General features: G+C 55.4%; 3 protein-coding genes across 13 annotated transcripts in view; 1 reads left to right on the top strand and 2 right to left on the bottom strand.

The window, feature by feature from the left end:
• The window catches only part of CASKIN1 (CASK interacting protein 1), an 18,783-nt gene extending 8,556 nt beyond the window's left edge, over positions 1 to 10,227 (bottom strand). Inside the window, exons 1-10 of one of the 3 annotated variants that reach the window (XM_036410621.2) lie at positions 9,809 to 10,227; positions 2,958 to 3,009; positions 2,754 to 2,851; positions 2,408 to 2,553; positions 2,224 to 2,319; positions 1,961 to 2,091; positions 1,383 to 1,491; positions 1,179 to 1,287; positions 997 to 1,091; positions 724 to 841 (exon numbers count right to left, since the gene is read on the bottom strand). In XM_036410621.2, the coding sequence (XP_036266514.1) occupies positions 724 to 841; positions 997 to 1,091; positions 1,179 to 1,287; positions 1,383 to 1,491; positions 1,961 to 2,091; positions 2,224 to 2,319; positions 2,408 to 2,553; positions 2,754 to 2,851; positions 2,958 to 3,009; positions 9,809 to 9,902 (1,048 nt within the window). In that variant the 5' untranslated portion in view covers positions 9,903 to 10,227. Of the gene's footprint in view, positions 1 to 723; positions 842 to 996; positions 1,092 to 1,178; positions 1,288 to 1,382; positions 1,492 to 1,960; positions 2,092 to 2,223; positions 2,320 to 2,407; positions 2,554 to 2,753; positions 2,852 to 2,957; positions 3,010 to 3,214; positions 3,221 to 9,808 lie in introns of those variants that run through there. The other 2 variants (XM_045571424.1, XM_036410622.2) reach the window with 2 other exon arrangements.
• Positions 6,240 to 25,663, top strand: MLST8 (MTOR associated protein, LST8 homolog). 7 transcript variants are annotated; one of them, XM_045571435.1, is made up of 9 exons: positions 6,240 to 6,257; positions 22,107 to 22,281; positions 22,456 to 22,507; positions 22,592 to 22,754; positions 23,201 to 23,276; positions 23,364 to 23,516; positions 24,502 to 24,626; positions 24,789 to 24,952; positions 25,085 to 25,663. In XM_045571435.1, the coding sequence occupies exons 2-9, from the start codon at positions 22,153 to 22,155 to the stop codon at positions 25,201 to 25,203; spliced, it is 981 nt and encodes a 326-aa protein (XP_045427391.1). In that variant the 5' UTR covers positions 6,240 to 6,257; positions 22,107 to 22,152; the 3' UTR covers positions 25,204 to 25,663. The 7 variants fall into 7 exon arrangements, with proteins under 7 accessions (XP_045427391.1, XP_036266531.1, XP_036266529.1 ...); XM_036410638.2 differs by lacking the exon at positions 6,240 to 6,257 and adding an exon at positions 21,200 to 21,392 and having other exon boundaries at positions 22,459 to 22,507; XM_036410636.2 differs by lacking the exon at positions 6,240 to 6,257 and adding an exon at positions 21,200 to 21,392.
• On the bottom strand, positions 25,524 to 27,916 carry BRICD5 (BRICHOS domain containing 5). Of its 3 annotated transcripts, XM_036410642.2 has the most exons (6): positions 27,074 to 27,916; positions 26,790 to 26,915; positions 26,428 to 26,583; positions 26,235 to 26,336; positions 25,822 to 25,975; positions 25,524 to 25,722 (listed from the first exon to the last, which is right to left on the bottom strand). In XM_036410642.2, exons 1-6 carry the CDS (start codon positions 27,122 to 27,124, stop codon positions 25,628 to 25,630), a joined length of 684 nt encoding a protein of 227 aa, XP_036266535.1. In that variant the 5' UTR covers positions 27,125 to 27,916; the 3' UTR covers positions 25,524 to 25,627. The 3 variants fall into 3 exon arrangements, with proteins under 3 accessions (XP_036266535.1, XP_036266534.1, XP_045427392.1); XM_036410641.2 differs by having other exon boundaries at positions 25,524 to 25,975; XM_045571436.1 differs by having other exon boundaries at positions 25,524 to 25,975; positions 26,428 to 26,542; positions 27,074 to 27,090.

The raw sequence follows: 27,916 nt of genomic DNA, 5'->3' as shown, positions 1-27,916 counted from the left end.
CTGCTCCGTGCCAGGGAACAGGGCGGAGGAAAGAGGCGCCCAGGAGCCCGGACGAGGCTCTCCACCCCAGGAAAGCTAGTGGTCCAGTCAGATGGGTGGACTAGCTACATCACCTGACTGGGCCACTCTCTCTTCGGTCCCACCTGTCCCCCACTGTGATCTCACCAGTCCCCTGCCTGAAACCACTCCATGGCCCTGGGGCCACGCCCTCCCCTCTCTCCCTCTCCCTAGCTCTGCGCCAGCCATGCTGGCCTCCTGCGGACCCTCACACATACCACGCTCTCTCCGGCCTCAGTGCCTTCGCATGCGTGGTTCCCGCTGCCCGGATTGCTCTGCCTGCAGCCAGTCCCTCCCACTCCTCAGGGCCTCCTCTGACCACCCTGTCTCCACCCACAGTCTCTGCCATCGGCTGGTATGTTTTGTTCCATGTTTACTTCACTGTCCCCTGCTCCCCTCCATCCCTCGGGGCAAGCTCCTTGAAAGCAGGACTGACGTCCATGCGTCACCATCTATTCCCAGTGGTCAGAGTGCAAGGTCGGCTGAATAACTGAAGGATGGGCATGAGGACACTGGTGCGGAGACAGCTGGCAGGACATGCTTCTGAGCACCACTTTGGACCCTACCCCCAGCAATGGCTAGCGCTCGGTCCTTGCCCTGCCATCCCCCGCACGCTGGGCACTGACTTCCTTCTGGCCCCCGAGCCCGGACCTGGGTAGGACTTGCCTGCTCGCTTGATGATGGCCTCGCCCAGGGAGGATGGGAAGTAGCCCACCCGGTCATTGCCTGTCCGGTTGTCATGGATACAGCCCTTCCATCGGCCGTCTGGATGCTGCTCAAGGACCTGGCCAGATGAGGCGGGGAGAGCACACGCAGGGAGACTGCTGGGTCAAGCGGGTGGGTGGCCTGGGCCTTGTGCCCAGACCGCCTGGCTCCCCAGTGGTTGAGGGGGAAAGTGGGGTGAACATCCCAGCTCCAGCGGCCCCCGGCCATCCTTACTGTGATGATGTCCCCGGCTTTCACGTTGAGGCTGGTCAGGTCATAATTGTTGCAATAATCTTGGGTCGCCCGGACCTGCAGAGCCGCCGAGGCCTCTGGGGACACAGGAGGTAGACGCCCCAGTCCTTCCAACCAGCCCGGCCCGGGCCCCGCTCCGGACCCCCTGCCCCAGCCGGGCCCACCTCGCAGCAGCTGCTTGATCTCCTTGCTGGCCTGCGACGTGGTGAACTGGTGCACGATGTCCAGGGCCGTCTGGCTGTACGTGTTCCTCACGTGGGCGTTGATCCCGTTCTGCGTGTACCGGGAGGTGAGGTCAATCAGGAGCACCCCGTCCCCTGCCCCCCAACCCTGCCCTGGATCCCGCGCCCCCCGGGCCTCCGACTCACGTCCAGCAGCAGCCGAACCACTTCCGTCTTCCCACAGAGGGCGGCCTCGTGCAGCGCCGTGCCAGACTTGGTCTGGCGGTTGATGTCGATACCAGCTTGGAGCAGGAGTCTGGCGGGAAGGCGGGGGGAGCAGGCGGGGCCTACTGCAGGAGCCCTCTGCCCCGGCACCCCGAGCTGAGCCCCGATGTCCAAGAGCCTAAGGACTAACCAGCCCTGCCCGTCTCCCTGACGACATACCTGACGGCGAGGAAGCACCTGTGGCAGTGCCCGCCCTGTGCTAACCCTGCCCAGCGGCTATCTCGTCTGCTCCCATGGGGACTGCGGTGACGCCCATGGGAGAGCTGAGGCTCAGAGAGGTTAAGTGTATCCACGGAGTCACCAGCAAGTGACAGGACTGCACAGAGCCCGGGCTCTGTGGCTACGGATGCCCACGCCCCATCCCCTTCTAGCACATCCCTCAGGCAGGCAGCTGGAGGTGCCTGTGGCGTCCGGAGGCACACAGCTCCAGGACCGCTCCCATCTTGTCACCAAGCCCGGAGCAGAGCCCCAGGCCGGGACCCACCCCCGCGGAGCCATACCTGATGATGTCGATGTGGCCGTTCTTGGCCGCCAGGTGCAAGGGGCTGGTGCCGTTGGGGTCAGTGGTGTCCCCCGGCCGGGGCTCCAGCAGGGCCGTGCACATGTTGCTGCTCAGGAGCAGCTGGACCACCTTGAAGGAGGGGTCAGAGGAGGGGACACCCAGAAATAGGCCGGGGGGTGGGTGCAGGACTGTCCCCGACGCCAACCCCAGAAGAGGCCGCAGAGCAGACGGGAGCGGCTCTCAGCTCCCCAGGAGGCTTACCCCAACGCGGCCGAACTCGCAGGCCAGGTCCAGGGGCGTCTTCCCGGCGCTGTCCACCATGCACGGGTTCGACTGGTGCTGCAGCAGCATCTCGGACTGCGTGCGGGTGCAGAGCGCCGTCAGCCAGTGCTGCCAGGCTCACGCCTCCCACACTCGCCGCCGGGGGTGGGGGGGGGGTCCTCACCACGTCATAGTGGCCGTGCTGGGCCGCGAGGTGCAGGGGGATGTGGCCTTCGTCCGACGGGATGTTCACCGCGGAGCCCGCCTTCAGCACCAGCTTCATGGGCTCCTTCCGGCCCTGCCAGGCCGCGTAGTGCAGTGGCCGCATGCCTGGGGGCAGGCAGGAGCCACTGGGAGCTGGCCTCTCACCCCGAGCCCACCCCAGACCTCCGGGGTGCAGGTCCCAGGAGGACCTGCCTGGCCCCGGCCTGAGGCCCCGGGTGGAGACCTCAGTTGAAGAGCCATCCAGTCCTCGAGGGACCCCTGACCTCAGCCCCTCCCCTTGCTCTGCGGTCCCGGCCAGGCCTTGCCTTTGTTGTCCTTGATGTCGACGGCAGCCTGGGCCTCCAGCAGCAGGCTGATCAGCTCCGTGTTGCCATTCAGGGCCGCGTGGTGCAGGGCAGAGAAGCTGGGGCAGGTGGCAAACACATAGGGGCAGGGACTCAGCACCCAGCCTCCCCCAGAAGCCCCCTCTGCCCCCATCCCAAATGGCATCGCCCTGGCTGAGGACTCACCCATCCGGGTCCTGAAAGTTGACATTGATCTTCTTGGTGGAGCCCAGGAGCTCTGGGAGGGGGAAGCAGACACAAGTGAGGGGGTCTGCCTGGGGCCTAGCCCACTCCAGCAGCTTCAACACAGGCAGAGGGTGCTAGCTGGCTCCCTGGCTGGCTCAGAGCCAACGCTATCTATGTGTTTAGTCTAGAAACAGTCATTCGTTCGTTCATTCATTCACTCAGCTCTGTTCCCTGCACTCAGCCCCAGCTTTTTAGACCTTGGTTTCCCACTAAACTAAGATGTTGGGAGGAGGGTCGCAGGTCCAAGGTCCCCAGGCCTGTCCCTGCCTGTAGACAGGAGCCGGGGATGGGCACCCACACAGGCACACACATGTGCAAACGTATCCCCAGCCAATAGTGGGAGGGAGAGAGCCGGCCCAATCTGTCTCTCAGAAGGACCCAGATGGGCCGGGGGTGGCCCGGGGAGGCTGGGACACCCAGAAACGAGGGTGTCTCTGAGGGAAGATCTGCATTTCCACGATGCAGCCTCCCGGAGCCCAGCCTTGGGGCTGGCCAGGAGAGAGGAGCCCTCCTCAGCGGGGCAGGAAGGGAAGGACGGCGATTGGCCAGCGCCTCGGAGTGACCACATGAGAAGGGCCGCCTCACAGACATGCTCAGGGGCACACGCAGGTCCTAGGATTAACCACCTGCACCCGAGGGCCCATCCTCCCCTCGGGGCTGCAGTCTCCTCCGGGCCCCCAGGAGCTGCCTGCCGAAGGGGGGGGGCCCCCTGACACGCTCCCCGTGGGCTCAGGTCCAGCCAGACTCAGGCCAAGCCCCTGCCTGTCCAGGCCATGGTTACATAACCTATTTGTGGGTCAGTTGCTCTGGGAGGGAGGGAGGGGCTGGCAGGACAGAAGCCCCTTTGTCCAGGCCCAAGACAGGGATGGGGGCAGGGGGACCCGAGGGCAGGGAACCAAGGGAGTTGAGTCACAGAGGGGCTGCGGCAAGGGCAGCTCAGTGCGGGGTGCGGGTCCCCCGATGGCCCACAAAGCGCACAGAGTCCGACAGGCCCAAGTTCGACTCTTCACCCAGCCCTCACGCCACCCCTGTGGCCTCGCAACGAGCTCGAAGGGGGCTCGCAGGGCAGGCCCTGGAGACCTAAGGACGTTTCCAGACGTAAAGCAGAGAGGGTTTGGCCAGGAGCCTGCTGTGCGTAGCGATGACTGATATTAGCTCTACGGGAACCCCACCCACACCCTCCAGGGATGGGGGGCTTCTCCTGCTCCGAGCAGAGGCTCCGGGAAGAGGGCCATCGCCCCGCCCGGCCCCGGCCCTCTGCTCAGCCCCCGCTGGTGCTGAAACCCATCTGTCTGAGCAGCAATGCCATCCTTCCCTCGGTGGTCCGGGCCAAGACCCGGAAGTCAGCCGGCGTCCCTTCTTGACTACCGTGAATCTTCTCCACGGGTAAGCCCCGTGGGCTCTAGCTTTAAGACACGCTCAGAGCACACCCAGGGTCTTACCACCGCTCACCGCCGCCATCGCTGCCAGCCTGGGCCGGGCCGGCACCTCTAGAGGAACCACTGCCCTCACCTCGCCCTCGTGTCCCCCGGGCCCCCCCACACCCGCGGGGACCCTGTCAGACACGGTTCTAACGGGAAGACCCCCCGCAGCACCTGTCTCACTGGACAGTGGCTCTGCACGACGCAGGCCCCGGACCTCCCCAGCGCCCGTCCCAGCCACATCCTGGCACTCCGACACCCCGGCCGCCCTCCACTGAGACCGCACACGTGACACACACGTGTGAGGCTCTTCTTCCGCCAGCTATTCCCACGACCCCTCACCTCATGTCCTTGAGGTCTTTATCCAAATGTCCCCGGCGGGGTCTGCCCATCTAAAATAGTAACCCCGCCGAAACCCGTTTGGCTCAATGGATAGAGCGTCGGCTTGGGGATTGAAAGGTCCCGGGTTCGATTCCGGTCAAGGGCATGTACCTGGTTTCAGGCATATCCCCAGTAGGGGGTGTGCAAAAGGCAGCTGATCGATGACTCTCTCTCATCGATGTTTCTAACTCTGTATCTCTCTCCCTTTCTCTCTGTACAAAATCAATAAATATATATATATAAAAAATAAAATAAAATAGTAACCCCCATCACCGCCTTTGACTTGTTTATGGCCCATCTCCATCACTACACTGCTAGCTCCAAGGGGACCAGGGCTTCAATTGGCTCACTGCTGTCCCCTTGGTGGCTGAAACAGTGCCATACAAGGTGCCCAGTAAGTTAGAGGCTGAGGTCAGATGCTAGTCCCACACCCCGTCCCCCGGCCAGGCCCAGTCTCAGGCGTGTGGCCTGCAGTCACGCAGAAGGCCCCCCATCTGGTTGGACGCTCTGCTCTTCGTCACCTTAAATTCTTTGTGTTGTTGTTGCTGTCCCGATAGAAAAATTGTACTGACTCAAAGGGAAATCGCTGAAAAATGTACTAATCTTTTCCTAATTAATATTATGGGATTCCTAAGCCTACATTATGTTCCATTCTTTTATCTGTTTACAGGATGATTTCTTTAATCCTTTGAACCATTTTTTAGAAGCCACAAGGTGCAAGTATATTAGGATAACTTTGACTAAAGAGATACAATACAAATGATGAGATGTTTTATTCCTTAACTTTGAAACCTCCCTTATTTCTGGTCTTTTATAGAACACATTAGTGGCCTGGTGCATGAAATTCGTGCACAGGAGAGGGTTGTCCCTCAGCCCGGCCTGCACTCTCTTCAATCTGGGATCCCTCAGGGGATGTCCGACTGCTGGTTTAGGCCCGAACCTACAGGCAGTCGGACATCCTTCTCATAATCCGGGACACTGGCTCCTAACCGCCCACCTGCCTGCCTGCTTAATCGCCCCTAACCATTCTGCATGCCAACCTGCTTGCCCCAAAATGCCCCCCCACCGGCCTTCTCACCCCCAAACTGCCCCTCCTGCCAGCCTGCTTGCTCCCACCAGCCAGATCACCCCTAACTGCCCTCCCCTCCTGGCCTGATTGCCCCTAACTGCCTCTGCGTCGGCCCCACCACCATGGCTTTGTCCAGAAGGGCGTCTGAAAGGTCTCCTGGTCTAATTAGCATATAATCCTTTTATTAATATAGATATCTACATCTGTTCATTCAAACTGCTATTTTCAATTCTTTTTTTTAAAATATATTTTATTGATTTTTAACAGAGAGGAAGAGAGAGGGATAGAGAGCTAGAAATGTCGATGAGAGAGAAACATCTACCAGCTGCCTCTTGCACACCCCCTACCGGGGATGTGCCCGCAACCAATGTACATGCCCTTGACCGGAATCGAACCTGGGACCTTTCAGTCCACAGACCGACGCTCTACCACTGAGCCAAACCGGTTTCGGCTCAATTCTTAATTTTGGACAAGGCACCCAGTTGCACTGGGCCCTACGCTGCAGTTCCTTATTACACCAAAGACAGTGATGCCCTGGCCAGGGTGCTCAGTGGCTAGAGTGGTCTGGGTGCATGCCAATAGCAAACAACTGATGTGCCTCACATCGATGTCTCTCTTTCTTTCTCTCTTTCTTTCTCTATCTCCCTCCTTCCCTCCTTTCTTCCATCCTTCCCTCTTTCCTTCCCTTCTGCTCTTTTTTAAATCAATGGAAAAAATATCCTCAGGTGAGAAGAGAGAGAGAGAGAGAGAGAGGGAGAGAGAGAGAGAGAGAGATTGAGACATGGCTGTCTATAGCAGCTCCCACCCTGTCCAGGATCACACTCAGGACATTTTCAATCCCGCCCCCGCCCCCCCCACCCCACATACACACCTTGCACAATTCTAATGTTTGCCACCTACCACTTGTCTTAGTTTCAGTTCTTAGTACCCAGTCTTCAGCTTCTCCAGCAAGACTTCCCAGTCCAGCCCCCTTTCCTCCCTCCCTCAGCAGATGCCTTCAAGCAGCCGCCGAGCCAGATGCTCCGAGCGGCACCCACAGCCAGGCCCGCCTGCTCCCCTGGCCCACACCTGTTGAAATCTCAGAGGGGCTGGAGGTCAAGGCCCGGGAAGTGACACAGTCGCCAGTGGAGGCGGAGTCTCCATCCCAAAGGGGACCCCTCCTCCCATGAAGAGGGGCTTCATGGTAAAGTCATCTCACCCTTCTCCCTGCCACCGGTCTCCTCACAGAGGAAACAGCTGGAGGTTTTGGAATAGTCCCCTGACTCCTCTGGGAGACGCTGAGCCCTGAGGGAGGTCCCAGGACTGGATCTGCATAGGCCTGGGGAGGCGGAACCAGGCGGAGACGGGGGCTCTGAATGAAGCTGGAGCAGAGCATGGGGGGAGGGGGGGCTGGGTAAGGGTGGGATAGGGGGCAAGTGGGGGACCAAGTTTGAAGTCTTAGGAGCCCCTTTCCCTTCCCACAAGAGCACCAAGCCTATGGGTTCCGCATCAGTGACAGCGCGTAAACCTCGCCACCCGGATCCCCACCCCACCTCACTCCCACCCCCCTGACCTGTGCTCTTCCGTCTCTGACCCACCCTGACCTGTAACTGCTCTCCCGGAACCATCTCTACCTTTGAGGTCAGCTCCAACCTCGAGGCTGCAGAGGCCGGCCCCTCCCCCGCCCTCCCCCCATGGCCTCCCCGCACCCCTCTGCCCAGAAGCCCCTCAGAGCTCCTCTTCCCCTCCTCCCGTCTCATCTCAGAGCAGCTGGGCCCATGGCCTCCGTGGGGCAGGGGCGGGGGGCGGGGGGCGGGGGGCGGGGCCCACCCAGCTTCTCCGGGAAGCAGGGCCAGTGCCGTCTCTTCCCAGCCGCCCCCAGGCCGGTGGCTCTGGGTCAGAGGCTGGAGGGGAGCCGTCAGTGGGCCACAGTGAGAGAACACAGGAGCACTGGCCTGTCGTCCTCAGGAAACTCAGAGAGGGCACGTGGGCCAGGGGGAAGGGCAGGGCATCCCCCGCCCAGCATGAGGCCGGCCCTCATCCAGGCTTTTCCCTTCTCCCCCTCAGAGACAGCTGCTGAGGGTGCCAGTTCCTGTGTGTGGAAAGGGAGGTGCCCTTCAAGGTGGGGTGTGGGGCTGACAGAGCCTGGGGCCACGGGAAGGTGCCCGCACAGGAAGGAGATCGTGGGAACAAGGGTCCTGGAGACACCTCTGGGCCCTACGGAGCACTGCTGGGGACCCCCCACCCCATGGCCCAAACTCCGGCTGTACTTTGCTGAATCAAAATACATCTTACTCCAAAGCAGGCCAGCGTTGTCATGACGACTGAGCCAATTCATGGAGGGATTTCTCCGTCTGACTTATTAAGCCCGCTCCGGTGAGTCAGAGCCCAGAGCCCAGTGCAGGCAGGGGTGTGTGGTGACATCCAGGTGAGACCCAGGTAAAGGGAAAAGTCCCCGCACCTTCCCCCCAAGGGGCCAGAGTCCAGACGGGCGGAGGAACCACCAGATCTGACGCCCCCACTTTCCTGGCCTGCCGCGCTGGGCTGAGGAAATGGCCCCAGTCGGTGCTTACGGAGCCTCACTGAGAGCCCGGGCTTCCTGCTCGCTCTCCCACTGTTCTCACAACCACGCCAGGAGGCCAGGAGACAGGCACCGGGAACACCCATCCCCGTTCCGTTCCGCAGACCGGCCTGGGGAGTGAGTTGTTTATGTGCGAGGTGGCACAACCACTAGGTGGAAGTCTTGACCTTGCCTTCCACGTCTCGGTCCCTCCACCTGCTTTCGAGGCTCAGTCTCCTCGAAATCCCGAGACCCTGAAGCCAGCCCCGCTGAGGCCGTGGAAGGCCAGGCGGGCCTGTGTCTGTGCGCCTGCCAGGCTCAGACGTGCGGCTCTAATTGCACAGAGCAGACGAGCTGGCGAGCAGGCTCTGCAGCAGGAGGGTCCCTCTGGGGCTCAAGGACATGCCTCCCACCTCAGTGCTCAGCATCCTTCCTGGCGAGAGGGGAAGGGGGCCCCCCCTGGCTTCCATGCCGTTCCTGGGGGTGGTGTAGGGCGTGGGGACCCCAGACTCCACGTGCCATCCTGCAGAGCCCTGCCCGCGCCCCTACAGGTGCCCCGGTACACTGACACAGCCCTACGTGCGCAGCCGCACATGTGGTCCACACGCCCATCCATCCATCCGTCTCCGGCGGCCCCCAGGGAGGCTCCCGGCTGAGCTGGGATGAGTGCTGGGATCAGGGCTCCAAGCTCCCAGCCCCTCCCTGGGGTACCCCGGCTCCAGCTCAGGATGGCCGGTGGGAGACCTGGCCCTCTCCACAGCCCTCCTTCCCGGCAGGGGAGCCAGAGTGAGCTGGGATCTGTTGCAGGGTCTGCGCCCGCCTGGAGCTCAGCCTGGCCTGGGCTGGGCGACCTTGGGCCTCTGCGCCCCTGGCAGCAAATGGCCCCCACCCAGCCATGCCCGGGCAGCCACACCCCCAGCATGGACCTGCCCCCCCCTTCCCTGAAAAGCGCGTTATTGAACATGGGGAGGGAAGGGGGGTCTGACCGGGACCATCAGGCGCCTGGATGCCCCTCACCGCCAGGGGCCCCTCCCTCTCGCCAAGGGGAGGGCATCGCCTTGCCCTTTAAAGGCCCAGCGGAGACCTCCCGCTGCCAGCCCACAGCCCGGGGAGGGGGGAGAAAGGGACCGAGGCAGGGAGGGAGGGAGGGAGGGATGCCGATGCCGAGACCGGGCAGGTGGGTGCCGCCCGGTGCCCGCTGGGGTTTCGGGATGACGGCCGGGCTCTCGGCGCCGCCCCTCCGTCAGCGCCCGGGGGTGCGGGTGTGGACCGGCCCCGCCCCGCCCCCGGGGACCGGCAGCATCCCCCTCCCGCGCCAGGGGGTGAGGGGCAGCGCGGGTGGCCCCTCCGCCCCGCCCCGCCCCGCGCCCCCCGCACTCACTGGCTTTCCCCGGCCGCGGCCTCTGCAGCAGCCGCTGCGCGGTCCCCACGTCCTCCGCCTTCACCGCCTGCACCAGCTCCTGCTCCTTCCCCATGGCGGGCCGGGCCGCAGCGCTGGCTCCGTGCGCCCTGCGCGGCTCAGAGCGGCCGCATCCCCTCCCTCCCCCGCCGCCTGCTCCGCCGCCCGCGCCCCTCGCCGTCCTCCGGCGCCGGCTCCGCTCGGGCTCCGGGCGAGGATGGGGCGGGAGCGCGTCACGGGCGGGGGGTGGGGGGCGGCCCGGAGGCGGGGGCCGGGGGGGCGCGGGGCGGGGGCGCGGCACCTGGCACCGCCTCCGGGACGCCTGGGTCCCTCTCCGGCGGCGCTGACCTCCGTCCGCCCGCCCGCCCGCCGCACCGGCCGCGCGCCCGGCTCCTGGCTCCGCCCCTACACCGGCCGCGTCCGCCCCGGCGCCCCCTCCCCACGTGCGGGCCGCGGGGTCAGGCCGGGCCTGAGCGAATCCCCCGCTGCCCCGGGACGCCGGGGGCGGGGGACGCAGCGGGAGATGGACCCTGAGCCGCTAGGCTGAGCCTCAGAGCGGCTTCCAGAGGCTGCGGACCCAGGTGGGGGAGCAGCTCGGCGGCAGGGGGCGGGCGGGTACCCGGGCATAGACCCAGACACGGAGGGACCAGAGCACCAGCTGTGCCAGGGGAGTTGGCGCGCCGGAGGCTGTCACACATTTCTGGCCTGTGGTTCCCGTGGGAGGTGTCAGGGATGGTGAAGGGGAATCTCCCCATAATGAATTCAGTGTCAGGGAACCTGCACCGCCCCACCCCCGCGCCGCCCTGCGCCCTGCACCTTCTTCCCTGGAATTCTCTGGCTCTCCCCACAAATCTGGGCAATAGCTCCTCCCTTCCAAGCCTCAATCTGGACCCCAACCCCAGGGAAGCACCCCAAACTGGGGTGCGGCCCCCAACTATTGCCAAGGGGTCCTCAATCCCCCATCTCCAGCACCAACAGGGTCACAGGCCCGCTTAACACCAATCTGAGCCCCCCACAAAGCCTGTGCGCTCTCAGGCCTGGGCTTCAGACTCTGGCAGCCCTAGACAGGGGCTGCATGACAGATGCTGACTCCCCTACATCACACACACACACACACACACACACACACACACACAGGTCTCACCCTTCAGACTTCCTGAGCCTCAGCCCCTCACCTTGAAATGGCTGTAGCATTCCAAAGATAACAGTCTTGAAGTCTGTCTCCTGGCTCAGGCTGTTGGCTCATTGGCAGGGAGGGGAAGATTATTACCCCGTGGGGCAAGGCAGTTTGGTGAGTTGGCACATACAATTGCCCCTCTTCCTATAGCCCAGACCATGAAGCACCTCCAGGAGGAAGGTGACCAGCAGCTGATCATTCCCCCTCTCCAGTGGGGTCTCCCATGAAGTTCCGGGAGCAGGTCTGGATCTGGCCTGCCAGAGGGGCCGCTAAATGCAAGGGCCCTTTCTCCTATCCTTCATGGTGACCAATTCCTAGGCACCTGCTGAGTCAGGAACTGTGCCAGTCACTTCAGAGATGAGCTTGTGTCCATTTTACAGATGAAGAAACTGAAGCTCCGAGAAGCCAAGCCACTCACCTACAGTCCCAAAGTATCGAGGTCATGAGTGTTTGCTTAGACCCCACATTAGTCTTAGCTGCCCTTGTCCCAGTTCTGCCCCTTATTGTTTTGGGTTTTGTTTTTTGTCACTCTGTCTTTCCAAGTCATAGCTTCCCCTCCATACAATGTGGTAAGAATGATATTCCCACCCTGGCTGGTGTGTCTGAGTCGGTTGGACATCATTCCGTGCACTGAAGGGTCTCCGGTTCGATTCCCACCAGGACACATGCGAGTGGTGGGCTCGATTCCCAGTAGGGGACTTGCTGGAGACAACCAATTGATGTTTTGCTCTCACATCAATGTTTCTCTCTCTCTCTTCCTCTCTCTAAAAATCAAAAATTTTTTTAAAAAAAGGAACGATCCCCTTTAGGTTATTTGCGGAGACATTATGATACAATCAATAAAGCACTCTGCAGTAGAACTTACTAAGTGCTCAACCAATAGTTGCTGTGACTATTGTGATATTCTTATGTCTCCCTACCTGGACTATCTGAGAAACATGTATTTTATTCATCTTTGTGACTGCAGACCCCCTCAGTGTAGCACATAAGAACACTACAAAAAAAAAAAAAAAAAAAAGTACAAAGATTGCAATCATTCTTACTATTATTTCTATTTTTTTGGCTGGCTAAGGTAAACCTTTCTGGCCTGAGCCTAACATTCACAGGGCCTTGGGCCAGAGTACAAGCAGACGCCCACACAGTGAATGTCTAAATATTTAAATGTTATAAATCGTGCTAATAACCTGTTCAATAAAATATGTTCAATCATCCTACTCTGACAAATATACCTTCATCATGACCTGGCAGGCCAAATTCCAATTTAGAATTCTGATTCCTCTGGGTAATGAGCTGGCCCCTGCCTGCAGCTGCTGCACCTCTGTTCTTTGCCCAGCTCCAGCTCCATCTCTACCCCTCAGTCACACCTCACGCCCAGGGGTGGGCACCTTGCTGTGTAGTCCACCTTCAGGAGGACAGACCCGGGAAGAGGGCTGTATGGATTCTCCTAGATTCAACCTGCTCAGTGAGGCGATTGCCCTAGAAAGGGCCAGGATCTGTGGCTGGCTAGCTCCTTGTACAAGCGCCTGATGCTCAGCTGCCTCATCTGTAAAATGGGCCGGCAGCTCTGCCTGAAGCCCAGGGCTGATGGGAGGATCCATATGAAAACAGAAACGTGTATGTTCAGGGATCCCCCAACCCCGGGGCTGGGGGCCACAGAGCAGGCCAGCTGGCCCGGCGGAGGGATTGGGATGCAGAAGTGTGGGGCTTGGGCAGCCCTCCAGGAAGCCAGGCCTCCAATCTCGTCCCTGGGAGGAGGGGCTGCTGAGCCAGCAGAATTGCTGAGGCTCAGCCTGGAGCAGAGCTGGCGGCCACTTCACTGCAGCCTGGGCTGGCCCCCTTCCCACTGCACAACCGCCTCCACGGCAGGCAGGCCCAGCCCTTGCTTCTGCCCACCGGCTATACGCCTGCTCAGGCACTCCCGAGGGCCCTTCTCCAAGCCCCCGAGCCCTAGAACCCTGCTCCGTATATGTAAAACGGGGGTGACATGATGAATATACTCTCTCCATGGCCTGCTTGGGAGCATGCATGCAGTATATGTTAGCTACTATGGTGCCTATCATTCTCCTGGATACTTGATACATAAGAGAGGATTCACATCCATGCATCCTGCCCCCGCTTCCTGTCCAGCAGAGATGCTGGAGCTGCTCAGGCTGGGCAGGGAGAATGGCCTGGTCTGCCAGTTACCCCTAGGCATGGAGCATGGGCAGCTGCCACACTCTACCCAGACCCCCCTCACAAAGGCAAATAGCTCAGAGCCCGTCTCCTGAGCCCAAAGTGGAACGACGCCATAGACACCTGGCCAAGGCTTCCAACCTTCCCTCAGCCCCTTCCCTCTGTCCTGCTTTCAGGTTCCTTTGCCGCTTGGCTCTGGATACCCTTCAAATGTTGGGGTTCATAGCACTCTTCCTTTTTCAGCCTCTGGGCCCTGCATATTCAGCTGCGGCTCCCAGAGCTGCCTCGGAGCCTGGTGGAGCTGCCCGGAGGAGGAGGATAGCTCCTGCACTTACAGAGGTACATGGGGAGGACATATGAAATGCAGGGGGCTGCCCAGAGAGGAGTCACCATAGCCAGAAGCAGGGAGACCAGGGGAGAGCTGAGCCCAGCAGGATGGGTTCTATCGTGGCCTAGTTGTGTGCACTTAGACACACGACTCTACACCTCTGAGCCTCAGTGTTCTTGTTTCCAAGATGGGGCGGATTCTCCTTGGTAGAGCCATTGCGAAAACCGGATGCATAATGTAGTTAAAATGCTTAGCACGGTTTGGTGGTTCTTCAAAAAGTTAAATAGTCACCACGTGACCCAACAATTCTACTCCTAGGTATATGAGAAATGAAAACAGGTACTCAAAAAGATACTTGTATAACCTGGCTGGCATGGCTCAGTCGTTGAGCATCAACCTATGAAGGTCATGGTTCAATTCCTGGTCAGAGCACAGGCCCAGATTGCAGGCTCGATCCCCAGTGTGGGGCCTGCAGGAGACAGTCGATCAATGATCCTCTCTCATCACTGATGTTTCTCTCTCTCCCTCTCTCTTCCTCTCTGAAATCAATAAAAATACATGTTTTGTTTTGTTTTGTTTTTTAAAGATACTTGCACAGGAATTTTCATAGCAGCATCCTTCAAAATAACCAAAAGGTAGAAACAAGTTAAGTTGAATTAATACATAAAATGTGGTCTAGTTACACAATGGAAAATTATTTGGCCATAGAAAGGAAAAAAGTACTGCCCCATCAGAGTGGCTCAGTGATTGAGCATCAACCTGTGAACCAGGAGGCCACGGTTCGATTCCTGGTCAGGGCACAGGCCTGGGTTGCAGGCTCAATCCCCAGTGTGGGGTGTGCAGAAGGCAACTGATCAATAATTCTTTCTCATCTTGGGTATTTCTATCTCTCTCTCCCTCTCCCTCCCTCTCTAAAATCAATACAAAAGAAGTATAATACTTGTTATAACTGGATGCAACTTGAGAACATGAAAGAAGCCGTACACAAAAAGCCATATATTATATAATTCCATTTATATGAAATACCCATACAAGCCAATATTCTTGATGAACACAGTTGCAAAAATTTTCCACAAAATACTAGCAAACTGGATTCAACAATAAATTAAATACATTAAAGGATTACACACCATAACATAGTGGGATTCATTCCAAAGATGCAAGGATGGTTCAACATCTGTAAATCAATCAGTGTGATAAATCACATTAACAAAATTAAGGATAAAAATCATATATCATCTCAATAGATTCAGAAAAAGCATTTGACACAATTAAACATCCCTTTATGAGAAAAAGTCAACAGAATGGTTATAGAAAAAATATATCTTGCCGAAGCCAGTTTGGCTCAGTGGTAGAGTCCCAGGTTCGATTCCGGTCAAGGGCACGTACGTTGGTTGCGGGCACATTCCCGGTAGGGGGTGTGCAAGAGGTAGCTGGTCGGTGTTTCTCTCTCATCGACATTTCTAGCTCTCTATCTCTCTCCTTCCCTCTCTGTAAAAAGTCAGTAAAAATATATTTTTTTAAAAAAGAAAGAATTGTTAAAATGTCCACTACCTAAAGCAATATACAGATGATACAGATTCAATGCAATCCCTGTTAGAATACCAATGGCATTTTTCTCAGAATTAGAACAACTCATTCTAAAAGCTACATGGAAACACAAAAGGCCAGAACAGGCAAAGAAATCTTGGGAGGAAACCAAGTGGAAGCGATTACACTCCCTGATTTCAAACTATACTACGAAGTTACAATAATGAAAACGGTGTGATACTAGCATGAAAACAAATATACAGATCAATGGAATAGAGATTCCCAAAATAAATCTTCTCTTATATAGTCAATTAATCTATGACAAAGAAAGCAAGCATATTCAATGGAATAAAGACAATCTCTTCAATAAGTAATTGAGAAAACTGTACAGATACATGCAAAAAAAAAATGAAACTGGACTACTTTCTTACACCATATCTATCTATCTATCTATATCTATATCTATATCTATATCTACCTATATCTATATCTATCTGTATCTATATCTATCTATCTATCTATCTATCTATATCTACATCTACATCTATCTATCTATCTATCTATATATATATATATATATATATATATATATATATATATATATGGCTAAGTGACTGACTGTCCACCCGTCAAACCAGCAAGTACATAGGATGCACACTGGCAATCTTCTATATAAGAAAAGGTTAATATGCATATTGTCCCCATGGGCAGAGTTTGACTGACCAGAGTTAGACGTCCGCTGACCACCAGGGGGCAGTGGTGGCAGGCAGCAAGGGAAGGGAGGCCCGCCAGAAGCCGGTAGCTGCTGGGGAATTTCTGAGCAGGAATTTCATGTACTGGGCCTCTAGTATAAAATAAACTCAAAATGGATTAAAGACTTATCAATAAATGTAAGACCTGAAACCAAAATCTCTTAGAAGGAAACATAGGCAGTAATCTCTTGGACATCACTCTTTTTTTGGAAAAAAAAATATTTTTTTATTGATTTCAGAGAGGAAGGGAGAGGGAGAGATAATCATCAGTGATGAGAATCACTGACTGGCTGCCTCCTGCATGCCCTTTAATGGGGACCAAGCCCACAACCCAGGCATGTGCCATGGGAATTGAACCATGGCCTCCTGGTTCATAGGTTGATGCTGAACCACCCTGCCACACCGGCTTGGCTGGACATCATTCTTTTTTTTAATATATTTTATTGATTTTTTACAGAGAGGAAGGGAGAGAGATAGAGAGTCAGAAACATCAATGCGAGAGAGTCATCGATCAGCTACCTCCTGCACACCTCCCACTGGAGATATGCCCGCAACCAAGGTACATGCCCTTGACCGGAATTGAACCCGGGACCTTTCAGTCCCCAAGCCGACGCTCTATCCATTGAGCCAAACCAGTCTCGGCTGGACATCATTCTTACCAGTATCTTTTTGGATATGTCTCTTCAACTAAGGGGAAAAAAGAGAAAAAAGGGAGTCACATCACACTAAAAAGTTTTTGCACAGTTAAGGAAACCATCAACAAAATGAAAAGATAACCTATTGAATGGGAGAAGATATTCACAAATGATACATCTCACAAAAGGCTAATGTCCAAAATATATAAGGCACTCATACAACTTAACAGCAAAAAAATACAATTAAAAAAAAAAATGGGCACAGGTAGGTGAAAAAGGTAAAAGGATCAAGAAGTACAAATTGGTGCCGAAACCGGTTTGGCTCAGTGGATAGAGCATCAGTCTTTAGACAGAAAGGTCTCACAGGTTCGATTCCAGTCAAGGGCATGTACCTTAGTTGCGGGCACATCCCTAGTGGGGGATGTGCAAGAGGCAGCTGATGGATGTTTCTCTCTCATCGATGTTTCTAACTCTCTATTCCTCTCTCTTCCTCTCTGTAAAAAATAAATAAAATATATTAAAAAAAAAAAAGAAGAAGAAGAAGTACAAATTGGACCCTAGTCAGTTGGTTCAGTGGGTAGAGCATGGGCACTCAGACTGAAGGTTCCCAGGTTTGATTCCAGCACATATCTTGGTTGCAGCCTCAATCCTTGACCCTTATCAGAGTGAGTGCAGGAGGTACCCAATCGATGTTTTTCTCTCTGTCCCTTCCACTCTCTAAAAAACAAGAGTCAATGCAAAAATATCCTCAGGTGAGGATTAAGAACAACAAAAACAACAATTAAAACAACAAAAATTAAGTACAGATAGGTAGTTACAAAATAGTCACAAGGATGCAAAAGTACAGCATAGGTAATATAGTCAATAATATTGTAATAGCTATGTATGGTACCAGGTGGGTACTTGAAATGTTGGGGTGATCACTTTATGAAGTATATGACTGTTTTACCACTATGCTGTACACCTGAAATTAATCTATATAATAAAAGCTTAAGCCAGTGGTCGGCAAACTCGTTCACTAGTTAACAGAGTTAAATATCAACAGTACAATGATTGAAATTTCCCTTGAGAGCCAAATTTTTTAAATTTAAACTTCTTCTAATGCCACTTCTTTAAAATATACTTGCCCAGGCCGTGATATTTTGTGGCAGAACCACACTCAAGGGGCCAAAGAGCCACATGTGGCTGACAAGTCACAGTTTGCTGACCACAGGCCTAAGCAATAGTTGGCAGACCAACCAGAGCAATTGGTTGCTGTGATGTGCACTGACCACCAGGGGGCAGATGCTGAATGCAGGAGCTTCCCCCTGGGGGTCAGTGTGCTCCCACAGGGGAAGCACCACTCAGCCAGAAGCTGGGTTCAAGGCTGGCAAGTGCAGTGGCGGGAGCCTCTCTCGCCTCTGCAGCAGTGCTAAGCAGCAGCAAGTAGGCAGGCATAAGGAGAGAGGGTCCTGGACTGCGAGAAGGTGCAGGCTGGGCTGAGGGACAATCCCCCCCTCCAGTGTACAAATTTCGTGCACCAGGCCTCTAGTACAAAATAATGTTGAATGCCAACTTTAAGGGAAAAATAAAAACTTTTAAAAATGAGCAGAGGACCTGAATAAACATTTCTCCCAACAGAGCATACAGATGGCCAACAGATATATGAAAAGATGCTCAACATCACTAATGATTAGGGAAATTAAAATCAAAACCACAGTGAGCTATCACCTCACACCTGTCACAGTGGCTATCATCAATAAACAACAAATGTTAGTGAGCATGTGGAGAAAAGGGAACCCACATACACTGTTCATGGGACTGTAAACTAGTTCAGCCACCATGGAAAACAGTATGGAGATCCCTCAGAAAATTCAAAATAGAGCTACCATATAACCCAGCAAATCCACTTCTGGGTATTTATCTGAAGAAAACAAAAACACTAATTTGAAAGATATACACACCCCTATGTTCACTGAAGCATCACTAGTAATCGTAAATGTATGGAAGTAACATAGATGTCCATCAACAGAGAAATGGATAATGAAGATGTTATATACATATATATGTATATATATACATATATGTATGTATACACACACACACACACACACACCGTGCGTGTGTGTGTGTGTGTGTGTATACATACATATATGTATATATATACATATATATACATGGAATATTATTCAGCCATAAAAATTATGAAATCTTGCCATTTGCAATAACATGGTTGGACCTAGAGGGCATTATGCTAAGTGAAATAAGCCAGACAAAAGAAAGACAAATACTCTATGATTTCACTTATACGTTGAACCTAAAAACAAAACAAGGGAATAAACAAAACAGAAACACACTGGGAACAAGCTCATGCTTAAAGGGGAGAGGACTTCTCCCCTTATATAAAAAAGAAATACCCAGAATAGGCAAATCCATAGAGACAGAAAGTAGATTGATTGGTGGTTGCCAAGAGCTGGGAAAGTTGAGGGAGGGTGGGGTGGAAATGATGAGTGATTGCATAATGGATATAGGGTTTTCTTTTGGGATGATGAAAATGTTCTGGAACTACCCTGTTTCCCCAAAAATAAGATAGTGTCTTATATTAATTTTCCCCCCCAAAGTTGCGCTAGGTCTTATTTTCAGGGGATGTCTTATCTTTCCATTCGCTAGGTCTTATTTTCGGAGGATGTCTTATTTTCGGGGAAACACGGTAGATAGAAGTGGTAGTTGCACACCTTTTAATGTACGAAGTGCCGCAAAATTTGAAAATAGTTCATTTCAGCCAAAACTGGTTTGGCTCAGTGGATAGAGCGTCAGCCTGCGGACTGAAGGGTCCCAGGTTCTATTCCAGTCAAGGTCACTACTCTCGTTGCAGGCACATCCCCAGTGGGGGGCTTGCAGGAGGCAGCTGATATATGTTTCTCTCTCATCGATGTTTCTAGCTCTCTCTCTCCCTTTCTCCCTGTAAAAAAATCAATAAAATATATTTACAAAAAAAGAAAATAGGTCATTTCATATTATGTGAATTTGACCTCAATTAAAACAAAAACAGCGTAATGCCTCACACAGAATAAGCCTTGAAAATGCTATGAAAGGTGCTGAAAACCAGTTCAATAGGTAAAGAGGTGGAGGGGAAAGCATCCTAGGTATGGGGAAAGGTTCAGAAGGGAGTGTGTTGGTGGCAAATCATCTCCTCTGGCAGATGGAGCCCAGAGCAAGTGGCTCATGGAGCGGAGACGGGGAGAAAGCTGTGGGGTCTGTAGAGGCCAGACCCAGGGGTCTGGAGGGTTACAGGAAACCCCTGAAGGCTTGTAACAGATTTAGGTTTTTAAGAGACCGTTTCCCAATGTGTACGATAGCTTGAAGGGGGGGTGGGGGCAGAGTGGTGTGGGAAGGCAGGCCAGGAGAATGTTATGGGAGAGTGGGTAGTGACGGCACCTGGATCATACATAACTAGTTGAAATACCCAAGTAGCCACCGCACACAGAGGAGTAGTCCATAGCGAACTGTCTTGGCTGTGAAAAGTAGAGATGTCGTGGGGCCTTCCAGGGACAGTGTGTCTCCCAGGGTGCTAGGTCTGAGCTGGAGACCCGGGAGGAGGGATGGCGGTATTAGAAGCCCTGGAGACCCCAGGGACAGTGTGGTGCGCAGAGATAAGAACTCTGAAGGGCACCAGCCTTAGGGATAGGGGAAGAGGCTGAATGCCTGGCCAAGAAACTAGGCAACAGGAGCTTTTCAGGAGCAGTACTGTCAACTACTGTGCAAACGTGTCAAGATCCAGAAAGAAAATTATCAACTGGGTTTGGCAGCATGAGAAGGGCAGTGACCTTGTGGCATTTTAACTGGATAGCCGGGAATTCCTGACAGCAAGAGGAGTGGAAAGCGAGAATGTGGAACCAGCAAGGCGGTGAAGACAGCTCTTTGAAGGAGAGAGTGGGGGCTGGAAGTAGAGCTTTGGGTTGTTTTATGGAGTTTCAAGTTTGGGGAGAAGAAAGAAGGGGAAGTGGGGAAGGTACAAGAAGGTTCTTGGGACTCAGGGTCTGGGGGGATGGGCTGGAGGATGTGGCCTTAGTACAAGGGCCGGATAAGGAAGGGGGTGAAGGTGCAGCACAAACAGTGGGAGAGCCTGACTTAAGGGCTGTTTTTCTGTGAAAAAGGGTGAGACTATGTGCCTGGAATGTGTGGGGTGGAGAATGGAAAATAAAGTATGAAGGACCCCAGTTTTGGAGAGGTCACTAGGCTGAGTTAGGGGATAGGGAAGGGGGTGAAGAAGACTTCGATGGGTCTACAAAGCCCTGTACGTGCCCGGACTAAGGTTGCCAGATTTAGCGAATAAAACTACAAGACGCCGATTTACATCTGAATTTCACGTAAGCAACGAAAACCTTTTAGTTTATCTCATGGGACTTTTTTAGTTTATCTTTGGGACTTTTTGTTGTTGGTATTGCCGCTCATGCGAAATTCAAATGTAACTAAGCGTCTGGTGGTAATTTACCTGGGAATCCTGCCCCGGCCTGGGGAGAAGGGGGTGGAAGAGACTGGCCTCGGGACCCACACATGGAAAATGAGTGCCACCAGGGAGGGGCGCTCGAGTGAAGAGAAGGCTGAGGCACCACTCCATCTACCCCTCGCCGCCAGCCAGCACCAACGCCCCTACTGGTTCTCCCAGGGAGGGGCTGGCCGCACAGCCCCAGAGCTTTGGTCTCGTCCCACCCACCCCGGCATGCCCCGTGGTGTCGCCGAGCGGCCCATCGATAACTCTACGCTCGGCCTCAGACTCTATCGACTCACTCCTCCACTCGCCGCCCTGGACTGCGGCGGAGCGCCGAGCCGCCGGGACGGTAGTGAGGTCGCGGGACGAGGACCAGAAAGCAGCTCCCGTGTGGCCCGGAGAGCGCACCCGGGGGAAGCTGGCCCCGTGGGACAGAGCCCGGCCGCCGGCAGAGAACCAGGGAGCGCCAGGACCCCGCCTCAGAGGGACTCCTCACATCAGGTCTAGCCGCTGGCCTGCTACGCATGCGCAGTCGCAGCACTCGGCTTCCGGTCGGCCCCTCTCTGCCGCCTTGCGCACGCGCGACCCATCATGGGGCGCGAGAGGCGCCGGCGCAGCTGCCCCTGCGGGTGGCGGCGTCCGCGGCGTGTCTGTGGGGCCGCCACGGGAGTACCCTGCAGAGCTGGCTGGGAGGCTGCCTCTTGCCGGTTGCCGTGCGTGTCCCTAGCTAAGGTGACCAGATGTCCCGATTTTTAACAATTTGTCCCGCGGCGTTTTAAAACAGTCCCGGTTTTTGGAAAGAATTGTTAAAAATCGGGACGTCTGGTCACCTTACCATCCCTGTGCCTCAGTTTCTCCATCTCTAAAATGGTAATATGTATATTCCCGAGTGGACCTATAATCTGTTTAGGACAACGATTTTCAACTGGTGTGCCACAAGAATTTTTAAAACGTGCAATTCCCATTTAGTCAGGAGCACTGACCTCTTTTCCATTAGATTGTCAAATTTCAAAACGATAACAGCCAACACAACAATAGCCCTTCAGTGTGAATGAATCACAATTATAACTTTTTTTTTTTTTGGTCAGATCAGCAAAAATATTTCTTGGTGTGTCGCAGAATTTTAGTATTTAGTGTATGTGTGCAATGAGATGTAGAAGATTGGAAATCGCTGGTTTAGGACATAAAGGGTATACTCACCTTTCTATTTTCCAGATCCTCTGACCTTTGACCCCTGCCGAGGCTTCCAAGCAGCCACAACATGAACACGTCCCCAGGCACTGTGGGCAGTGACCCGGTCATCTTGGCTACTGCGGGCTATGACCACACCGTGCGGTTTTGGCAGGCCCACAGCGGGATCTGCACCCGCACGGTGCAGCACCAGGACTCTGTATCCTCTGCTGGGGAGGTGGGGAGGTGGTGCTGGACAGGATCCCTGGTGGGGTTGGCAGCCTGGGCGAAGGCCTGGGGTGGGGAGAATACAGCAGCAGCTGAGCCAGATGGTGGAGGCCTTGAGGGCTCCTGACTCCAGGGCTCTGCTGGTCCTCATCCTTAGCATACGTAGCAGGTGAATGCACTGGAAATCACGCCCGACCGCAGTATGATTGCTGCTGCAGGTACCTGTACCCTCAACCTGACCCCTAACCTCTTGGTGGTTTGATCTAGGCCCAGCCGAACCTCAGTTTGGTCTGTGCCCACAGGTTACCAGCACATCCGCATGTATGATCTCAACTCCAATAACCCCAACCCCATCATCAGCTATGATGGGGTCAATAAGAACATCGCGTCTGTGGGCTTCCATGAGGATGGCCGCTGGATGTACACGGGTGGGGAGGACTGCACTGCCCGGATCTGGGACCTCAGGTGTGGATGCCAGGCAGGAGGGCCAGCTGCCTGGATGTGTAAGGGTTCTGGGGGTATGGGAGTGAGGGTCAACCTGGAGCGTTCCCTCTCAGCAGAGCAGAGACAGGGTTTGCTATGTGGGTGATTTATTGAGAGCAATGAGGAAAGCAGGTTAGAGAAGAGATAAAGCCTCACAAAGATGAGTCCAGTCTCAGCCTGATCCCACAGGGAACTCTGGAGAATAAAATGCATCAAAGAGAAAGTCCTGCCTTGAGGCAGGGGACTGGCCTTTATGTCCCTTCTGAGTCAATCATTGGCTTCAGACTGCCCCTGGTGAGTGTGAGCCTCCTAAGTATTTCCTGTGGGGCAGCTCTTACCAGCGGAGGGACAAGGATAAATGGCCAGGGAAAGGGCATGGGGGGGAGGGGCACCAACAGCATCTACAGTATTTGCCTCCCACCCCAAAGGTCCCGCAACCTGCAGTGTCAGCGGATCTTCCAGGTGAACGCACCCATTAACTGTGTGTGCCTGCACCCCAACCAGGTGAGGGATGTGCACAGGTTTGGGCACCCTGGGGCTTTGGGGGACAGGGGTCCTGCCTTATCTCACACCTTATCCCTTGCACCCCAGGCAGAGCTCATTGTGGGTGACCAGAGCGGTGCTATCCACATCTGGGACTTAAAAACTGACCACAACGAGCAGCTGATCCCTGAGCCTGAGGTCTCCATCACATCTGCCCACATTGACCCGGACGCCAGCTACATGGCGGCAGTAAATAGCACTGTGAGTGCTGGGGTGTGTGTATCAGGGGAGACCAACTCCGCGCCCTGCCCCTTGTCCCTGTATTCCCTTCAGGTGTCTCCCTTACCCCACTGTCTGCTTTCCCTTCCTGTACTCCAGCTCCAACCATCACCAAAGTCAAGATGCCACCTCTCGTTGCCTGCTGTAGCCCCATCAGTCCCCACTTCCTGAATCTATCCTGAATCTGTCCCATTCACCCCATTTTCTTGTCCAAATTTCCCTTGCCTCCCCTTCTCTGTGGCCTCTCTCTGACCCCCCCATCCCAATCCATTCTCTCTCTGCCACCAGGGCATTCTTGAGTAGTACCAGCCTGATCCCATTGTTCCCTGCATAAATCCAATGATGACCCTGGCTCCTTATGGCCTCAAGATACTGTGGGTGCCCTCCTCTCATCTCTCTTTTTTTTTTTTTTATCCTCACCCAAGGGATGAGGATATTTTTTCCCATTGATTTTAGAAAGTAGAAGGCAGGGAGGATGGGGTGGGGGGAAGGACTGGAGGGAAGAGGAAAGAGAGAAACATGATGTGACAGAGACACATTAGTTGCTTGCCTCCCACACTCACCCTGACTGGGGGCAGGGATCAGACCTGCAACCTAGGTATGTGCCCTTGAACCAGAGTTGAACCTGTGACCTTTCAGGATGCAGGCCATGCTCCAACCATTGACCCATGCTAACCAGGGCCCATCTCATTCTTCGCATTCTGGTTGGCCAGCAGCATCAGGAAAGGTAGATATAGCCTTTTGCTCTGAGCCCACCTGGTGTAGCCCTTGATTGGGGCCAGGCCTCCAGGTGCTCCCTGCAGATGGGACTTGATGTACCTGCAATATGTTCCCGGCCCCAGATCCCCCATGTACAACCACAGTGTTGGATGGCAGACCCTGGATCTGGGTCTACCTGCTAGGGCATCCATCCCCATGTGTTAGACTGGAGGTTCTGGTCCCCCATGATTTTCCTCCTACCCCGCAGGGGAACTGCTATGTCTGGAATCTGACCGGGGGCATTGGCGATGAGGTGACGCAGCTCATCCCCAAGACCAAGATCCCAGCACACACCCGCTACGCCCTGCAGTGCCGCTTCAGCCCAGACTCCACGTGTGTGCGGGGCCTGGTGGACCAGGAGTTCCTGTGGCTCTGGGGAGGAAGGGACCTGCCTGGGTTGGGGGCTTTTTGCATCTGGGCCTGCTTGGTGGATGGCAAGGGGATGCAGCATTGGAGTGACTGCTGACGGCATCCCCACCATGCTCACACCCTTAGGCTCCTCGCCACCTGCTCGGCTGACCAGACATGCAAGATTTGGAGGACGTCCAACTTCTCCCTGATGACGGAGCTAAGCATCAAGAGCAGCAATCCCGGAGAGTCATCCCGAGGCTGGATGTGGGGCTGTGCCTTCTCTGGGGACTCCCAGTACATTGTCACGGGTGAGTCCCACCTACCCTGCTCCCCTGCCCTGCTAGCCCAGGGTGGTTGCTGGGGCTTCCCTGCTACCTGGGAGCCAGCCTCCAGTGTGGGGCCGAATCCTGAGTTGCTACCCATATCCTCCCTCCACGCAGCTTCCTCTGACAACCTGGCCCGGCTTTGGTGCGTGGAGACGGGAGAGATCAAGAGAGAATACGGCGGGCACCAGAAAGCCGTGGTGTGCTTGGCCTTCAATGACAGTGTGCTGGGCTAGCCTGTGCCCCGCCGGGACTGCATGCAGCCGTCAGGCAGCACTGGCTCGATGTGACTGTTCAGCTGCCGAGTCAGAGTGAACCCTTCCTCAGGCTAGCCTCTGCCATGGCTAGCTGGACCTGACTGGCTACCCTGGCTCCCTTGGCCAGCCTAGATGCCAGCTGGTCTGCCTGGGGGCTCTTTTAGTCTCCAGTTGCTTATCTGGATGTGACAGGTCTCAGGAAGCTGACCCAAGCGGCCTGGCTGCTGCCCACCCCCAAGCCAGTGCTTTTCCCCTCCCCACCCATTATATGTTTCAAGACCACAGAAGACACCATCATGGCCAAGTGGAGGGGTTTATTAGCCCCTGCTGGTGGCTGCCTTCCATGGTACTGATGAGAGGGCCGTCCAGCGGGCTGGCCTGTGGGGCTGGGGGGGCTGGGGGTTCAGTCTGGGAGGTAATAAAAGCAGACTGACACACAGATGTTGCTTGGGAAGCAGATGTCGATGCATAGATAGATCAGCCGCTGCCTCCGGGGCCCTGTGGGAAAGGGTCTTAATGAACCCCAAAAGAGTTCCTCTCCCTCTCCCAGAATGTCCATGGGAGCCCAGGCCTCTCCCCATAGCTGCCCCGACTCACCCTCTGCTCGACGGGCCCAGTAAATGGGGATCTTTGAGCAAAAGTGCCGGACTGAAGCCCCCACTTGGGCAGGGTCCACCTCATGGCTCCCAAGCACGGCCAGCAGCTCCTGAGCATAGTGGGTGTCCTGGCTGGGGCTGTTAGACCCCTGGGTCTGCAGAGAAGGCTCTGGTGGGCCTTGGGACAGGGATACTTGCACTGCCTTCGGCTGGGCAGGGCCCATGAATCTGTGGACATGCCAGCAGTGTGCCAGCCACGCCCTCAGTTCTTGTCAGCAACCTCAGCAAAGGGAAGATAGAGCTGCTGTTCCCCTGAAACCAGAGCCCAACCCACCGGGCCCAGGCTGCACACAGGACCCTTTGTCTGGCCCCTGGCCTGGAAAGTCTGATTGTGCGAGTATGGAGGCTGCTCACCTTCGAGGTGTTCACCAGGAGCTGCAGGGTCTTTCGATCTCTGGGCTCCATCAGGTGGAGGAAGCAGGCCCGGTGCTCTGCAGGTCGGTAACAGACACAGCCCTGGGGAGGCAGGCAGGTAAGGACAGTCAATCTGAACACCTTTTGACAGTGATACCCCCCTCCCCGCCCCCATCCCCACCAGTCAACTCACGCTCTGCCCATCGAACAGCACCGCCCAGCTGTGGTTACTCTGAGTCGGCGTTACCCTGATGGTTGCCACATTCCCGGCCACGTCCACCTGGGCAGTTTGGTTGAACTGGTACACCCTGGGGCTCGGGAGGGTCAGACGGAACGTCTGTAGCAGTGGCTGGGTGGGAAGCCAGAGCTTAGCTGGGCAGGCGAGGGCTGCCCTCACCCTCTTTCCCCAGCCCTTCTCGGAGCTTCTGACTCCTCCACTCCTTTGTCCTCCCCCTGTAAGCTCAGCTCTAAGCCCTGGATTTATTGGAGGGCTGGATATGCTGGCTTCTCCCCCTTCCTAGTGTGCGTGCCTGCCCAGGTCCTGAGGAGGCTCACCTTGGGAGGGCTGTGAGCAAAGCCAAAAAGCCCTCCAGCCACAGCCCCAGCAGTGGCCAGTGCCAGCAGCAGCAGCAGCAGCAGGCCCAGGGCTCCCCAGCCCCCATGGCAGGGCCTGGTCTTCACCTGAGGGCACAGTGCAGTCAGTGGGGCTTAGAGCAGACTGGCTCAGGGGAGGTAGGGGTTGAGGTGTGGGTGATGGGTGTTGCCCTCTTGTCCCCTGCTCAGGGCAGGCCCTGGGTCTTTGTCCCAGGAGTGGGCCCTGGGTGATGGGAGGCACTCACCCTGATAGGCCCAGGCCCGGAGTCCTCTGCACAGCAGCTCCCCTGCTCCATGATGCAGCCCTGGTGACAATGCACTGATTGTCTGCCACTCCTTGGAGTCAGCCAGGAAAACCTCAGGAGCCGCTGATAAGCCAAACAACCGTCCTGGCCCCCTCCCCTCCTGACCCTACTGCCTCCTCCCCAGCCCAGCTACCTGAGCCAAGACAGCCCTCTCCCCTCCACCTGGAGGGGGGATGAACTTGTCACGGAGCCTGGCCCTCCTCACACCTGGCCTGTGCCAACCTGAGAACACAAACCTGGTAGGGCATGAGAGCAAGGCTTTGTGGAAATCAAGACCTGCTGGAGGGCAGCCCAGGCCTGGCAAGAGCAGCTTTGCAGCCTCATTGGGGGCAGATTAGTTTTTCCTCAAGAGGCCTGTTTCTAGTCTCCTGGGTTACCTAGACTCCTAGGGCTGGGCATAAGGCCTGGTACACAGCAAACCGTCAATAAATGCCCATGAAAGGTTGGTATTCTGCACTGCCATCCCACTTCCCAACCCCTGCAATTTTGGGTTGGGTAGCATCCCAGAGACTGCCCGACACCAGGAAGCTCTGCTGCAGCCTACTTGAACCTCCCTTGCACTCTGAGATGGTTAGGTCAGCCTTGTGTCCACCAGCTTCTGCCCTGACCAGCATGGCTTTCTCTGTGCTATGGCCCTGGCTCCTAGCTTGCATTTCCAGTTACTTAACACTGTGGGTTGCCCCAGGCAGCTTTCACAACACTGGTGTCCTCACCAGGAGCCCTGTCCTACTCTGGTTTCGCTGTGCTTCCTTTTCCCTGAATCTTCAGAGCCTGTTCTGTTAT

Source organism: Pipistrellus kuhlii, unplaced genomic scaffold (assembly GCF_014108245.1).
Source record: "Pipistrellus kuhlii isolate mPipKuh1 unplaced genomic scaffold, mPipKuh1.p scaffold_m20_p_4, whole genome shotgun sequence".
Classification (NCBI taxonomy): Eukaryota; Metazoa; Chordata; class Mammalia; order Chiroptera; family Vespertilionidae; genus Pipistrellus; species Pipistrellus kuhlii.
Note: the sequence above shows the minus strand (reverse complement) of the source record. Positions and strands in the feature narration are given on the sequence as shown.

Coding starts and splice junctions, on each gene's coding strand:
- MLST8 (XM_045571435.1), top strand. CDS start 22,153: ATGAACACGTCCCCAGGCACTGTGGGCAGTGACCCGGTCATCTTGGCT. Junction 23,517..24,501: donor TGGCGGCAGTAAATAGCACT/GTGAGTGCTGGG, acceptor CCTACCCCGCAG/GGGAACTGCTATGTCTGGAA. Junction 24,627..24,788: donor CGCTTCAGCCCAGACTCCAC/GTGTGTGCGGGG, acceptor TCACACCCTTAG/GCTCCTCGCCACCTGCTCGG.
- BRICD5 (XM_036410641.2), bottom strand. CDS start 27,124: ATGGAGCAGGGGAGCTGCTGTGCAGAGGACTCCGGGCCTGGGCCTATC. Junction 26,584..26,789: donor TTGCTCACAGCCCTCCCAAG/GTGAGCCTCCTC, acceptor CTTCCCACCCAG/CCACTGCTACAGACGTTCCG. Junction 26,337..26,427: donor TGCTGTTCGATGGGCAGAGC/GTGAGTTGACTG, acceptor CTGCCTCCCCAG/GGCTGTGTCTGTTACCGACC.